The 17500-nt window shown below is 45.0% G+C and overlaps 1 protein-coding gene across 1 annotated transcript in view; it reads right to left on the minus strand.

Annotated features, from left to right (window-relative positions):
* The window catches only part of adgrb2 (adhesion G protein-coupled receptor B2), a gene marked incomplete at both ends in the record, with an annotated part of 134005 nt that overhangs the window by 49302 nt on the left and 67203 nt on the right, over window positions 1-17500 (minus strand). Inside the window, 2 exon segments of the mRNA XM_084311913.1 lie at window positions 2270-2341; window positions 4139-4238. Of these exon segments, the coding sequence (XP_084168039.1) occupies window positions 2270-2341; window positions 4139-4238 (172 nt within the window).

Raw genomic sequence — 17500 nt, forward strand, 5'->3', positions numbered from 1 at the left:
AATTTAATAAAAATGTATTATAATATTTTTTTTTATATATTTTTTTTGTGACTCAAATCTACATTTCATTGTGGTAAACCTCATATTTTTATATTCAGAGGTAATTATATAGTTTACACTGTATATTTCTCATATAAGCTGTCGGGTCATCTGACCCGTTCCTGGCGGGAATTAGTGGCATTTTCTCCATGGCTGTGCTAGTGTTAAGTACATTACAAACATGGACCAAATCAAAGAAAGACTGGCGGAGGAGGTCCGAAGATATAGCCATTTGTACAACACAACGCAGCACAGCCGCCTAGTGGTTCAGTGCTGTACTGCAACCCCCGCTGACGCTGACCCACTGACGTGGAAGTCAGTGGCGGCGTTTCAGTAAAAGGCAAGGCATGGCAAGGAGGGAGAGGGGGGGGGGGGGTTGAAGGGGTTGATTTTTTTTGTCAAATCAGTTGTGCAATAGTCACTTTTGGTGAGTTGTTTCTATACAATTCAGTTATATGACATTTAGGTATGACACAGGACTACACAAGCATTTTTTGTATAGAAATGTGTCAACAGACTAAAGCAGGGAACCACAATATTTTGCATACGAATTATGCAGAATGTAATATCATGACTGTCTATTACTTTTCTTGCAATTGAACGGTTTTGAGGTGTGTGTTCAACAGAATGTAGTATCAAAAACACATTCACAAAAAGTATGGGTTACTGAATGCTGAAACTGCACTGTTATAATCACTAAGCCATTGTAAGACCTTACCTGTGTCCCTGTATCACTTGTCTCTGCTGCCCTTTGATAAAAAAACGTCCCTATGTCCATTTTTTTTTTTTTTTATAATTGACTTGTGTTCTTATGACTGTCTTGCCTTTGTTCCCTGTTATCTATGTTCTGTGTTTGATTGATCAAATTAGAGCCTAATAAAAGTAAGAATTGACTGAATTCATCAATTAAGCAATGGTCACACACACACACACACACACACACACACACACACACACACACACACACACACACACACACACACACACACACACACGTGAGCACATGCATGCACATACTGTATGCACACACACCACACACCCGCACGCACGCACGCACACACACACGCACGCGCGCGCACACACACACACACACACACACACACACACACACACACACACACACACACACACACACACACACACACACACACACACACACACACACACACACACACACACACACACACACGTGAGCACATGCATGCACATACTGTATGCACACACACACAAACGCACGCACGCACGCACGCATGCACGCACGCACACACACACACACACACACACACACACACACACACACACACACACACACACACACACACACACACACACACACACGCACACACACTAAATTAAACACTTCATGGAAACAGAGTAACGTTAACGTTATGTCGAGTTCATACGCGTAGTGTATAGGGCTGACCCCTATTAGTAGATTAGTCGACTAATCGGTCGAAAGGAGCCGTAGTCGACTGCCAACCTCTTAGTTGAATACAAAAAAATATATATATTATTTTTATTTAAAAAAAGAAAATTTCATTCTTTCCAAAAGAAAAGAGGCCTAGAAGCGTGGCTAACGCTAATGGCACGGATACCAGAGGCTAATTGCCTACGAAAACAGGCACAGAGGCACTGAAAGAGGATTTCACCCATCTAATGAACACACTAGACTAGACAAATATCAAGATGTATCCATCAGTGGACCAATTGCATGCTTTTGCAGAGGAGAAGCCTTCAGTTGACTCCTTCAGACATTAAGCACCCCAGACAGCCCAAATGGAATGATAAAAAAAAAAAATATATATATATATATATATATATATATATTTTTTTTAAGTCGACTAATAGTCGACTAACAGCAAATTTTGGCCAATCATAGTCGACTATCCAAATCCTTAGTCGGGGACAGCCCTAGTAGTGTAGTATGAACTCGGCATAACGTTAACGTTAGTCCGTTGCATCGCAGATGGATGGTACACTGTTAGCTGAGTTCCGTAGCTAATCCGCTCCTAGACTACCGATAGCAGTATAACGTCAGAGCTTATCAATACTCTGTTTTTTTCTAATTTAGTACCGGTTCCCATTTAGAACCGGGTTTCGGGGGGCATCCCTACCTCTTGGCGCATGGCACAGTGTGTTTGGTGGAGTAGAGAGACCTACAGACAGACTCACCTCTCTGCGCATGGCACAGTGTGTGTGGTGGAGTAGAGAGACCTACAGACAGACTCACCTCTCGGCGCATGGCACAGTGGACGGTGATGATGACGAAACCTTGGACAGAGTCAAAGACGGCAAAGAGGATCTGGAAGGACGAGATGAAGAGACCTTTTCACCAGCGTTTCTTTAACCAAAGGGAACAACGGTATTGGGATTGACTCACTTTTAATGGAAATTGGCCTTTATTTGCTAACGATAGGACATTGATTCTCATCTGCTTGACACTAGGTTGGATAATTCACCCGTTCCGTTTCGAGGATTTTCAGCATTTACATTTGAAAGGAAATACAATTCCTTAATTCATTGAACTGTGAGCGAATTGACCTATTTGATTTTTCACCATATATGAACACCATATAAACACTACCTTCTTACACCCACACAAGTTATATTATAGGGGGATGGATTCAAGGTCTTCAGGAAAAAAAGGATAATAAAACTGGATAATGCAGAAGTTCCACGACCACTGGTCCCAGGTCAGCCCTGGCTGTTCACTTCCTCATCTGTGAATAAACCTTGGTAATGTAGATTAGGTAAACCTACGCTACTGAAGCCTCTGCATTTATACCACTGAAATAAACTCTCTACGTCACTGTCTACCAACAAAATGTAATGGTAAAGTGGCCCAACATCAGATTCCTTGAATCTGAAAGCTGTCTTTTTAGCCATATTGCCGTTTTGAATGACAGAACCATAAACATCGACCCCTCTGGTGCAACGCAGTGTTTATTGACATCAACGTGAACCCTGGTATGTGGTGTACAGTATATAGCCAGGAAGCATCTATGGTGAAGTCAGATGTATGTACCAAGCTCACTGGTTATCATGTCATCTGATTATAATCACCTGTTTGTTCTCCTACAAAGATGTCTTTGGTGATGATGTCATTGAATACTATGGATATGGTGATGTGGTGCATGCAGTGATGTGGTGATATATTGTTTGTGGTGTTTGTGGTGATGTGGTGCATCTAGTGATGTAGTGATGTGGTTGTGAGGGACTGCATGCTGCCCAACGAGGGGGCGTGCCGAACATTCTACCTCACGCACTTGAGAGTGGTTGGCAATCAGCTCGTCGGGAGACTACTAGTACTGCTGGTTGCCTTCCACTCATGGCCAGGTCGTTCTGTACGCTACCATCAACCGCCGCGCTCCTGGTGAGACATCGTCTTCACTCTCTATAATCCCACAGGAGCATTTCCTATGTTCTCACTGGGAGACGACGTGCCATCCGTTGCTACCATCTACCGCCGCGTCTCTGGGGTGAGACGTTGTGCCAGCTACTGCCCAACTCCCTCTTTGTGGACCTCGTTCCTGGGGTGAGGCCTCGTCATCGCTCTCTATAGTTCCACGGGAGGATGCCCGTGTTCTCACTCCGTTCCCCTTGGACTCCCTGCTTGCTGTGTTGCCCGTCGGCAGCGCTCTGGTGAGTCTGTACGAGACCAGACTCCGAACTTTCGTTTTTCATTCATGGACTCAAGAAGATATTCCTGTGTACCGTTTGTTCGCCCTTTAAAGGGACAGCGCTGCATTTTTGTTGTTTCTTGGACTCTAGTGTATTTCACCCTTAAAGGGTCAGTGCCGCTTTTTGTGTGTAAATAAATCATGCCCTTGTTTTTGGCTAAACTCTGAATACCTGTCTGTGTCGTGCTATTGGGGTCGCTTTACAAACCATAACAGTGGTGATGTGGTGTTTGTGGTGATGTGGTGCATCTAGTGATGTAGTGATGTGGTGTTTGTGGTGATATAGTGTTTGTGGTGATGTGGTGATGTGGTGATGTGGTGATATAGTGTTTGTGGTGATGTGGTGATGTGGTGATGTGGTGATGTGGTGATGTGGTGATATAGTGTTTGTGGTGATGTGGTGATGTGGTGAAGATCACCTGGAACAGTGTGGAGCGCCGGTCAGTAATGGCCAACACTGCTGACATCCAGGTTAAAGCGAGCAGAGGAAGAACCACACAGGAACTCCATAGAGATGCCCTGGTAGAGAAAGGGAGATAGAGAGGGAGATAGAGAGGGAGATAGAGAGGGAGAGAGATAGAGAGAGAGCGAGAGAGAGAGAGAGAGAGAGAGAGAGAGAGAGAGAGAGAGTTTAAACACGAGTTTATTGTGCTCTTGTGACTTATACAAATACACATTAAAATGTGCTTAATATATATATACATTAAATAATATAAATGTATAAATGAGATGGTTCTCCTTTAATACATCCACCAGCATGAGTTCAGCCCCTTGAAAACCCAGTGCACCTGTCCAGAGAGAGACGGGAGAGAGAGAGAGTGATATAGAGAGAGATATAGAGAGAAAGAAAGAGAGAAAGAGGTAGGGGATAGTGAGGGGGGGGAGCAGAGGACACAAAGAGAAATAAAGCAAAGGGAAGGGAGAGATAGAGCAAGCAAGAGAGAGATGAAGGGAGAGAGGGGGTAGGGAGAGATATAGGGAGATAGAAAGAGAAAGGGGTAGGGAGAGCGAGCGAGAGAGATCAAGAGAGAGGGGGTAGGGAGAGAGAGGCAAGAGGGAGAGATAGAAATAGAGAGATGGTAGGGAGAGAGAGAGTGAGAAATAGAAAGAGAGAGAGGGGTGGGAGGGAGAGAGAGCAAGAGGGAGAGAGAGAAAGAGAGGGATGGTATGGAGAGCGAGGGCAATGAAGAGAGAGAGGGTAGGGGGAAGGGGAGAACGAGGGAATGTGGAGTTGGAGGAGGAAAGGCAGATTACATTTTAAACCATTTTAACCCAGTTCCCATAATACCACACACACACACACACACACACACACACACACACACACACACACACACACACACACACCACACACACACACACACACACACACACACACACACACACACACACACACACACACACACACACACACACACACACACAGAGTCACAAATTTGGCATCAGTTGTATGCCAAATGTGTCAGTCAATGCTTTGAAACCAATGGGTGTACAATGAGCCCCGTGTGAAATCTAACATTTAATACAAAAAGGAAAGAGAGAGAGAGAATAGAGAGAGAGAGAGAGAGAGAGAGAGAGAGAGAGAGAGAGAGAGAGAGAGAGAGAAGAGAGAGAGAGAGAGAGAGAGAGAGAGAGAGAGAGAGAGAGATGTGGAATAGATAGATAGCAACAAGCCTGACAAACACTCACACTGCATGCCATGCTGGTGGCAGGCAGGCCCGGACTGGCCATCGGGAGCACCGGGAGTTTTCCCGGTGGCCTGGCCTGCACAGATTAAAAAAAAATTATATATAAAAAAAAAAAAAAAAAAAAAAAAAAATTATAATTTTTTTTTTTTTTTTTGCCAGGCCATTGTTTCTAGTTGTGGCGGCGGCGCGGCGCGATAGTTTTTAGATAACCAGGTGGGTGGGGAACAACCAGAATTTCACTGTCTGCGACAGAGTTGGAGAACTATCTGACTCTCTCTCCCTCAAGCGGACACACACACACAATGGAGCCGTGCTGCCGCTTGTGATTGGTGGAGGCGGGGACCAGGCGATACAACTGATTGACAGTGGAGGCGGCGAATGGAATGGCAGATGGCACACTCCCAAAAGGAGTTGTTACATCTGACAATACAAAAAACAATATGTGGTGGTTATGATTGGGGCTGAAGTTGAATAAACAATTTATGAAAGAGAGAGTCAAAATAATTCTAAGATAATTCAAAGATTACACACCTTTGCCACATTGGCTACAAACATAATCACTGCAAAGTTATCAAAAAAATAAGAATCTGATCAGACACAAGGGTTAAGTTGTTGTTCCCTTTCTAATTTCCTCAAAAACATCTAGTCTAGTTAATGTGATCAATATTATTTGACAATTGATGCTTTTTGTTGGAAATTTCAGTCAGTGAGCTCATACTTTGAGCTCATTTTATAGTTAAAATGATTGAGACAACGCAATGCTCACCACACGTGATACATGTGTCACTATTCTGGCAGTGGCTACTGTTATTATAGTATTGTAATGAAAGGTCTGTTATTTAATGTTTGTGTAAAGGGCTATTTTAACTGTTGATGGGTAGTGCATCAGTAAGGTGAATATGGTATTGTGCTCTTGCCTTGTTTGAATAGGTGGAGAGAGTGGTTAACTGTATTATAATAGTAAATAGAAAAATATGTTGTGCTCTTGCTTTTTTCTTTTTGAAGGTGGAGAGAGTACCATTGCTAGTGCCACAACAGTTTTATTTGAGGTTCATAACAGTACATTGTACTAACAAGCAATTGTTGGCTCATTAGTTTGTGATTCACATGCACTAAAATTCACCAGAATGCAGGAAATTAAGTCTTTGTAACAAAAAAATTCCGGGTGGGGGACCCCCAGACCCCCCGCTTAAAAAGTGGCCTGATTGGGGCTATATTTCGCGCTATATCTCCCGGTATGAATTATTTCCCCAGTCCGGCCCTGGTGGCAGGTGTGTGATGATGAGGCACAGCCAGGGCGGAGACGAGCCACCGGCAAGCGCCTACCTACACGGTTGCCGAGAGGAGTGCAAATTTGTGTGTGTGCGTTTTTGTCTGCACGCGCGCGTGTCTGTGTGTGCATGACCCTGGAGTCAAACAGCACGTTAAGTTAACATGTTCATGCTGTCGGAGCTTATATCCCGGGCATTCAATGTGTCCTTCCGACAGACAGACAGACAGACGGCTCTGTCTGACTACAGAGAGACATATTCACGTCTCGTTGGAGGTGCTCGGCTGAGGGCAGTGCATGAATAAAAGAGTGAAGGCCATGCGTTAAACAAACATTTCCTCAGTTTAATGTGACGTATTTCCATCCAGTGTGGAGTTTCATACTGTATTATCATAGTCTACCCATATAACTCTATATGATAGCATGCACAACATTGCTGTATATACTGCATATAACCCATAAGCCAGAGTTATATGGGTTATATGCCGGTGTATAAGTAGGTATATAGGAGGATTATATGCAGACAGATATGGGTAATTGGGTATGTATATATACTTTAAATATACATTATAGATGTATATTTACAGTATAATGAAATGTTTTAACATTCAAAGCTTCTATTGAAGTATTCAAACGAAGCTTCAAATGTCTGTCGTCCTATTTTATGATGTAATAAAAAAATTATGTTTTTTTTATTATACATTTTTATATTTTATAAATATCCTCAAACTAAATCCTCAATTTGAATAAAGTGATTAATCTGATTAAATTAGTATTTTTTTTAAATTAAATTAACTTTCTTTAATGAATATAACTCGTCAGTTCCGTCAACATAAATAATCCAATAAGGGCACGGTTGGTACGAAAGTGATGGTGACGTCTTGATGGAGCGCCAAGCGGATGCAGATCATTTATTATGAATTCTATTAAAAAAAATGATGACGAGTCATATGTAGCCTAATCTGTATCTGCAACTGTGAAGAAAACCCCCATTGGTTTAAACAAAATTAATAGAATGAAAATTTTCTTTTTTTTACTTTATTTATTATTTATTTATTATTTAAATTTTAAATTCGAATGTTGATTTAGAATTCGAATGTCAACGTTATGAACGAAGCTTCAAAGCTTCAAACTATTTGGTACAGCCCTACAGTATATACCCATATCTGTCTGCATATAATCCTCCTATATACCTACTTATACACCTGCATATAACCCATATAACTCTGTATGAGAGCATGTAACATAATGCTGTATATACCATATATATATATCAATATATATGCGGCACGGTGGTGGCACGGTAGTGTAGCGGTTAACACTGTCGCCTCACAGCTAGAAGGTCCTGGGTTCGATTCCCGCTTGGGGACCAGGTTGCTGCGTTGCCAGGTACCCAGGTGGGTTATCTCCCAGGCCTTTCTGTGTGGAGTTTGCATGTTCTCCCCGTGCTCGCAAGGGTTTCCCCTCCCGATAAGATAAACCCAATAGAAAAACATGCAGAACAGATCGCTAACGCTGTCGAGTCCCTCAGGAAGACGGACAGGAGCACTTGGATTGGTCCCCGGGCGCAGCGCCCTTGGGGGGAAGGACGACGTGATGGGAAGTGCAGAGAACATTTCATCAGCGATGTGTGTGTGTGTTCCTGTGGGTCGCCCATCGCATGTGTGTGTGTTAAAGAATCTGCATGACAAATAAAGCCTTCTTCATATATATATATATATATATTCTTACCATTATACTATATATATATACCCACCCAGGGCCGCCTCAGGGGGTGTGCGAGCAGTGCGGTCGCACAGGGCCTCGCGGGAAGGGGGGCCTCGCAAAAAAAAAAAAAAAAAAAAAAAAAAAAAAATTTATTAATTTTTTTTATTATTATTATTTTTTTTTTTTTTTTTTTTTGCGAGGCCCCCCTTCCCGCGAGGCCCTTTTTCATCACAGACCTAAAATCTAGTTTTGCTTATATGCTTATATATTTCACATTAGACACGTTTGTAGAATGTGTCTGACTTGTTCCTGGGTCTGCAGTCCTGCAGCTGCAGACATACTCACTATTGGAGCTCAGCCTCTGGGGTTCTGCAGCAGCATTGGTTTCAACGAAGGGAGTGGTTTTACTTACATCATGTGTAGACAGTGAGTGTAGTACGCCGGCAGCGTGAGTCGGCTGCGTTTGACATTTTCGCGCGTGCAGCTTTTGACTATGCTTAGTTATGCCCAATAGCCAAGACGAAGAAAGAGGTCGGTCATTATCAGTCGGTCGGTCACCAAGGATTCAAGGAACGTTGACGAAAGGCCTCTCGCTAGCGGGACAAATGGCCGGAGCCTTTCATGGTATAGCCATGTCGGCTAGTTGCTAGCTTAGCTAAATGCTAACTAGCGTTAGCTAACCTGGCGAGGCGAGTGGATGTCTTTTCAAAAGAAGGAGAAGAGAACTTGTGAGCAGATAAATCTGTTAGGCAGCAATACGCCGAAATTACACCGTGGGGCCAAGAAAGTCTCCTTCCATGACGTTGATACTGCGTTATGGTGAGTCAACTTATGATTATATACCCGCCGTGGATCTGAGTCACCTGACCCTATCTCTCTTTCTATCTCTGGAGCCAAACTGGTCGACTAGCTTGTCTAGCTAATACTACTAGTAGCTAACTGTGTGAGCTAACTGTTAGCCAGTTAGCTGTTTAGCGTCAGCTGGGAACGTTCGTTTGATGCTATCAGTTAGCCTTGAGAATAGCAGGCCCTTTGACAGAAGATGTAGTCGGGCCTGCACCATGACAAGGCTCTGGCCATAGCTTCTTTTTGTCCCGCCAGCGAGAGGCCTTTCGTCAACGTGGAGACCGCGGCCTTTCGCCCTGCGTTCATCGTGCAGGTAACTTGGATTAATGAAAATGTCATGATGACATTACCCCACTCTTCCTTCCTTCCCCTCCCGAATGTTTTGTTAATAACGATGTTTTTTTCCAGGCAAAACATATGCTACTTCACAACATTTGGAGATACGACATGTGCTGTGTGTGAATGGTCGTTTGTGTAGCTTGGGTAGCGTTGGGCCGTTGGCCAAAGCTGTGTGTCACGTGGCCTGGTGTCACAGTACCTGGCTAGCCTATTTAGCTGATGTCGGCCATTGGCTCCTTGCTGCTTTGGTTTCTCTGTTGACCCTCTTCTTGTTGGATTTAAGTGTTGATCTTTGTCCTTTTGAATCTCTCATACATGCTATAGTCTCTCTCTAACACACACACACACATGACAAACACACATGTTCTCTCTCTCTCTCTCTCTCTCTCTTTCTAACACACACAGTCTGCCTATGGCGGCCTTTCTCGATGGCTAGGCTGTGCTCAAGGATCTTCAGTCACAGTGCTCAGGTATTCTGCCACTGTGTACTCTCTGTTTAGGGCCAAATAGCATTTCAATTTCTTTCCAATGTGTCTCTCTCTCTCTCTCTCTCTGTACACTGTATATTGACTGTAGAACGGGAGCTCTCTCTCGCTCTCTCTTTTGCTATATGTTGACTGTATCATGCCCCGCCTCGGGCAGCGCTATTATTTAAGAATATGTTGACTGTATAAAAAAAAAAAAAAAAAAAATATATATATATATATATATATATATATTTTTTTTTTTTTTTTTTTTTTTTTTTTTACCTTGGGGGGGGGGGGGGGGGGGGGGGGGCTCGCGTTAAATCTCGCACAGGGCCTCGCATTTCTCCCAGGCGGCCCTGTACCCACCTGTCTGTACAGACCTGCACATAATCATTTTACATAACTGCAAATAGTAGATACTATATCTATACTGTACATCACTTACCTACTCTTACTAGTTATGCTGCTGGCCAGTATGACTACATCCATACGGTCTTTAAACCTGTATCACTGTACATATTAATATTACAACTCTGTACATACATCTGATTAGTACTAGACTCAGTAGTACTCATTTATATATTGTATAGCCAGTTTAACCACCTGTACATTGTATATTACTATTGCAATTTACTGTTACATTTGCAGTCTGGTTGGATGCCAAACTTCTTTTAGTTGCACTGTACTTGTGCTGTATAATGACAATACATTTGAATCGAATGTAATCTAAAACATTTCCTCAGTTTAATGTGATGTGTTTCCATCCAGTGTGGCGTTATATCACATCCCGCAAAACACGGTTCACCGCCTGTGAATATGTATCAAATCACCACCATTAAAGATACAAAATTATATTTAACATTTAATGAGTCTACTAATCTTTCATCATAATATTAGTGAATACATACTTGATTTAAATACAGAAAGACATGTGAGAATGGATGGTAATGATGCCTAACATCGCTACATATCTAATAGTAGGGATGCGTACAACTTCAGATTCTTGTACTCGACTTAGGACATTTCTCTTTCTCTTTGTCAATTTGTCAAGTATTAAAGGGATATTCCACCCATTTTAAGAAACCCATCTGATTTGTCACAAATATTTCAATCCATCCAATAATCACTTGCACCAGTGTTTTGGTTTTGATATTGTAATTATTAGTAGTTACTAGTTAGTGATGCCAGTAGAGTATCGTTTTAATTATTAACTGTGAACATTTAGTAACATTATTCCTAGTTTTAAAACAATTCAAATAAGTTCCCCATTGTAGCGGTATAGACTACAGTACCCATAATGCAATGTAGGTGACTTCTGGGTAGCTCAGTAAATTGTTGTCATACTCCATGGCGTACCTTCTTATCAAACTGACTCTTCTTGGTGTGAAGGCATATTTGAGAAACCTCCTATAGGAAAGTACATCCTTAAGTCTGAGGCATCTATTAGATATATGTATGAAATTGTTATACATACACATTGCAAATTTTTCAATACAATACGAAAATATATTACTTATGACTATAATATAAGATACATTATGCATCCTTTCCCCTGTGATTAGTACTTTATTTACATTTGAATTGAGATCAGGCTGTTTCCTTATAGGTTCCTGGGCTCTTCTGAAATACTACTCTTCCCCGCCTCAGACTTACGTGACCCATGGGTCAGAACTATGACACAAGGATGAGTCAGTGACATCATAGATATATTTAAAAATGCCACCAAAGGGAGAAATAGACAACTTTTCCCCAAAACCAGAAACCAGGGACCAATGACTCAAACGTATGATGTCATCAGGTATGTCTGCAGCCGGTCCATAGATGGTGAATGGGAGACTGGTTTTGTGGAACCACAGAATGTCTGTCTGATTCCTATACTCAAATGAGCTTCATTTAATAGTATGATATCAGGTCAGAACTGTTGCAACTGTCGCAATTATGCCACATCAATGTGGAACGCCCTACCCAAAGCTGTAAAGGAATGTGAATCACTACCCACTTTCAAATCCACTCTCAAAGAGCACCTACGGGAGACTGCAATTCGAAACTGGCCCCTGTAAATGTCCTAACCCAACCCCCTCCAATGTACAGTAAATGTCCTAACCCAATAATACACGAGACCCTCTTCTTGGAACCAAGTATGGGTTTGTCGATATTCCAATGTACAGTTTTGCTTGTACAGTTGTTCAGTTTCCCCCACCCCGCCTAGTCGCCTACCCAACCCTCATCTTGAGAAAATCTCCCTGGTTCTTCTCCTTGTCACATTCAAGATCTTTCCCAATCCAGTCTCTATGAAGCAGCTCCAGACTGTATACCTGCCATCACATGATTTAAGTTATAATTGGGTGGTGTTCCCCTTTAAAGTTTTTAAATGGTAAATGGCTGCATGGTAAAGAGCTTTACAATTTGTTCCTCACATTTTACCCATTCACTCACACATTCAAACACCGATGGCAGAGGCGACCATGCAAGGAGTCAACCTGCTCATCGGGGGCGATTTGCTCAAAGACACTTCAACACGCGGCCTGGGACGAGCGGGAATCGAACCGGGAACCTCCGTATTACCAGACGACTGCTCTACCTCCTGATCCACTGTTTGGCTAGGGAGTGGTCCCTCCCTAATAAATTGTGGAATGGTGTTTTAATTGGTACCTACCTGTGCCTCGGTACCAAATACACCTTCACAGTAGATGCAAACAAACGTACGCGTTGGCGAACATTATTACCAGAGAGGTTTACCCCCCCCCCCTGTAGGCAACACTACAGTCACTGCTGCGTTAGCACAAGGACAGATTAACACCTCAGGCTGGAGAGGATGTCTGTCAGCCTCATATTCCATGGCGTTTCACAGTCAACAAGGTCTGAGCAGCAGAATGTAATGGGACGTTGAATTAGCGCAGTGACAACAAGGATCTCGGTCGGTCCCCCCTGAAGTAGCGCGGAACTGAGGGAACAATTCAATAACACCAGTATGATCCCTTTGAGTTCATACAGAGGAACACATCACATGGTGGGCTCTCTACTGCCTAAAGACCATTTTCATCCCATTACCCTGAGAAAGAGGCTCCCTGTGAGCCGTTACAGCTGAGTGAGAATCTGTATCATGCAGGGTGCTCACAGCAAACAAACACAACAGAGACTCATAGATACAAGTCTGTCCAGGGACCTGGTTGGATGGTTTCTATTGGGGGGAGGGGCGTGGTTCAACCTTCATTCTGCCTGCTCTGTTTGTTCACACCGAACCGTACATTATACTAGAATACTGAGTTATGTTAAGAGTTCCGATAGAAGCAGCGCATCTCGGGTTGTGGTTCTTTCTTTTTTTTTTACCTACTTTTTCTCTCCCCTTTTTCTGTGATCTTTCTCCCACCATCCCAATTTTCTCTCGTGCCAATTCTCCCTCCCATGTCCTGATCGTTGCTCGCATGTGCCCCCCACTGGCCGGTCGTAGGGAGGGTAGAAGCCCATCACATGTCCCCTCCGATACATGTGGAGGCAGCCAGCCACTTCTTTTCACCTGCCAGCGCGGACTCTCATTGGCGAGGTGTAACGTGTGGGAGGCTCACACTGCCCCCGCCATCTCCTGTCTTTGGATTCGATACCGGTATCTCTTGCGTTGGTGACAAGCGCAATGTCCGCTGCGCCACCCAGGTTGCGGTTCTTTCTTTCTTTTCTCTCGATGCACAACTTTCCAAAAACAATTCAATGTTTAGGCACCGAAAGGCCCGAAAAGCCGGTGCGGTTACTGCCCTTGCTCACCGGGGAGGCACAGCAAGCAGTGCACGTCCAACCAGCCCAACCAGCAGGGTCTCGGAGGGCCTAAGCTCACCTGAAGAGGGCTGTGCTACATAGGATGGGGCACACGCCGGAGGCCCATCATCACCGGTTCCGGCAAGCCATGTCGGGGGCCCTGAGACCGGCCCTTTACCTACAGCCATCAGCTGTAGCTCCAACCAGGAAGCTCCTCCGTAGCGCAGGTGGTAGAGTCGGTGGTGTTGGAGTGGTTTCTCAATAGGCTCCCGGTCGGGACGTCACTGGCTGGTGGACCTGGGCAGAGGATCACCTCTCCCTCCAACCAGGGAACCAGTGCAGGGAGGAGCGGTCACCGGTGCCAGACCCCCCCCCCCTCCCAGGTACCAGTCTCAGTACCTGCTGCTTTAGACCCACAGGGGGAGCCTCATATAATAATATAATATATAATATAAAATACCAGTAAGAGTACAAGGGGGTGCACACCGGATTCTGGCCGATTCAATGATCCATCAGAGCCTGGTTCCATATGGGGCTTTGATCGAGGAATCTTGGGTATCAATTAAGTGTGTACATTGGGGATAGTCATAGCCCGCAGTGTCAGTGGAAATTCGCTATCATGGAAAAAAGAATAGCGTAAAAAGGCTGCGGTTAGTTCCTGCCTTACCTCTCTCCACTGATTGGCCGGGGGAACGTGTGGGGGATGCGTTCACGACTGATAGGGACATGTGGAGTGTGTGCCTCAGCGGCGACGTGACATCGTGCGACACTGCAGACGGGGTGGGAGGCCCTGCAGGTTCCCAAACTACATTCCATGTCAGATTTCCCACCTGAGCAGTCGTGTGATGATACGCTCCGCTTTGCCTTTGACCAAGTATCCAAATGAATGGTCATATGGTGCACCCAAATGCAGCACAGACGTATCCCCACTCACATTGATTAGGGACAATCACATGGGGTATGAAAAGACACTAGATCGGTTAATGACCCGATTATATTGGCTTGGCATTCGAGGAGATGCACACTGTTAGTGTGCCTCTTGCTCTGAATGCCAACTGGTTAACCCACCGGCCATCCTAAACGCACCCTTGCGCCCACGGCCATTAGGTCCTATTTGAGCACATTGGTGTGGACCTCTGGGGATGTCATTTTGTGTTAGTTCTGGTGGATTATGCAACACGATATCCTGAAGCGGTGTCTCTGTGTAGCTTCTCTGCAGACAGTGTTGCACAGGTGCCGTTTCAGGTCATCCCCCGAGTTGGAATTTATGTCACAAACACTACGGGAACGGTATGGATTACTGGGCATAATTGGTCAATTCGAACCAGCGTGTACCATCCACAGACCGACAGGGTAGAGGGGTGGTTAAAAAAAATTATGTCTAGGGCAGCTGGGTAGTGTAGAGGTGTAAGGACTTGCATACCACCTGGGTTAAATTCCTGGCAGCGGTACCTCCGGCTTGGTCAGTCGTCCCTACCAACACAATTGGCAGTGTTTGTGGGTGGGACTCCTACTGGTCGGTCAGGGAGGGGATCTTTGGGAGACCTCCTCAGTGTGAACCTCCGTGCGTGTTATGCTCTCCCAGTGAAACTTCTGGCTGCCAGGTGAAAAGAAGCAGTTGGCAAAAGCACATGTATCGGATGAGGCATGTTGTAGTCTACAGCCTCCCAAGACTGACAGTAGGGCAGCGCAGCGACCATAAGGGAATTGGCATAATGCCAATAAGTTAATTCACAAGGATGCACATAATTGGGATAGGTGGCTAAACCCCCTGGTGCAAGAGGTAACCCTGGCCTCCATGGGATTTTCTCCATTTTAACTACTGTTTGGTGGGGAACCCTGTGGGGTTTTGGACCTAGTTAAAAAACACTGGGAGGAAGGTCCAAGCCAGAGCAGAAATAAAACATCCTGGACCTAAGAGCAAAACTCTTGGACAGTTATCATGGGAGAATTCTCTCAAGGCTCAGAGGCATCAACAATGCCTGTACAGGCAAAGACAAAATCGTTTTACTCCCTACATCTAGCTCAAAATTACTCACCAAGTAGGAAGGACTCTTTGTGGTCCCATAAGGGCATGTTGTGCACTCTGAGGATAATTCATCACCTCAACCTCCTAAAAGCATGGAGAGAGGCGGAACCTGTTTATCTGGTGATGGCGATGCAAGAGAGAGATTGGGGCCCCAGGTGATAAATTCTATCAATCCCACCTCGTTCCTTTGCGGTAACAAGTCTCACTGTCCAAGAAAACAGATGTAGCCATGTTACAACAGCGTGTTGCTGACGTGTTATCCCCCCTGCCAGGACGCACAAACCTCATACAACACCTGGTGATAACTCACCCGGGTGTGGCGGTGTGTTCACGACCCTGAGCACAAAATAAACGTACTTCAGAGATAATTAAAGGCCATGCTGGAGATGGTGGTAAGAGAGGAGTCCCACAGCACCTGCAGTCCCATCGTTCTTGTCGTCAAGAAGGATGGATCTATATTGTTCCATGTGGACTATCGCAGGTTGAATGACATGTCACAGTTTGATGCCTCCCCGATGCCCTGGGTCAATAAACTCCTGGATCTGCTCGGCACAGCTCACTTTTTCACAAGACTAGATTTGACCAAGGACTACTGGCAGATTCCCAGATTCTCAGATCTCCAGAGACCAATAAAAAAAAACTCTCTCTATTCCGTACGGTTTCTACCAATTCGTCAAACAATCCCTTTCGGTTGTTTCTGTGCCCCAGCAATGTTCCATGGACCGGGCGCTCCGGCCCCACACAGCATTATGCTGCTGCCTACTAGGATGAGGCCCATGGGGACATTAACGTGTGTTGTCGGGCCTTACAAATAAATTTGATTTGATTTGATTTGGATGATGTCATCATCCATAGTGACAGTTGGGTGCAGCATTATGCAGCAGGCGGCTGCAGTGCCCCGAGACACTGAGGCAAGCGGGGCTCACGGCCAACTAGAAGGAGTGGGCAGTTGGACGAAGGGAGTTTCGGTGTCTCGGGCACCACTTGGGCAGTGGGCAGTCCTCAATTGCTGCATGCCCAGGGCCCAAGACAGAAAAAGAGGTGAGACGGTTCTTGGGGATAGCCAGAAAACTACAGGCGGTTTATTCCAGCCTTTGTGGACCTGACCAGCCCCCTGTAGTAACCTGACCAGCCCCTGTACCAACCTGACCAGGCCTGGTACCAACCTGACCAGCAAGGGTGCCTCAGAAGCAGTCCAGTCGGCTGGACGGCACCTCAGCCTAAGACATGCGGTGGGGATATGTGGGGGAAGGGGTGTGGTTTTGGTATCGGCTGCAGAGGGAGAGTCAGGAGGGACTCAGCCGAAGCTGCGGTAGGGGAGAGTTAATTGGCACAGGGGCAGCTTTGCCTGGTTGATTAACCCCGTCTCTCCTATATCACACAGTGAGACTGTGACAGGAGACACACACCGACCTGGAAGCGGAGAGAGCGGATGGGCTCGCTAGCAGTGCTGGCTATTTCTGTTGTCAATTAGTATCTCGAGTTTCGCTGGTCGGTACCGTTTACTAGTACTGCTCTGTAAGTGTCGTGTGTGTGTGTTGGGGCAATACAAGCAAGATTTAAGTGGGACCAGGGGGGGTAGAAGCCCACATATTTCCAATGTGCAACCCTGGTATAGCAAACTAGGCCTACTACTGTGACCTCCTGTTCACTAAACCTTCACATTATTCTCCTTTGCGGATTGA

This window comes from Notolepis coatsorum (assembly GCF_963971535.1).
Source record: "Notolepis coatsorum genome assembly, chromosome: 4".
Classification (NCBI taxonomy): domain Eukaryota; kingdom Metazoa; phylum Chordata; class Actinopteri; order Aulopiformes; family Paralepididae; genus Notolepis; species Notolepis coatsorum.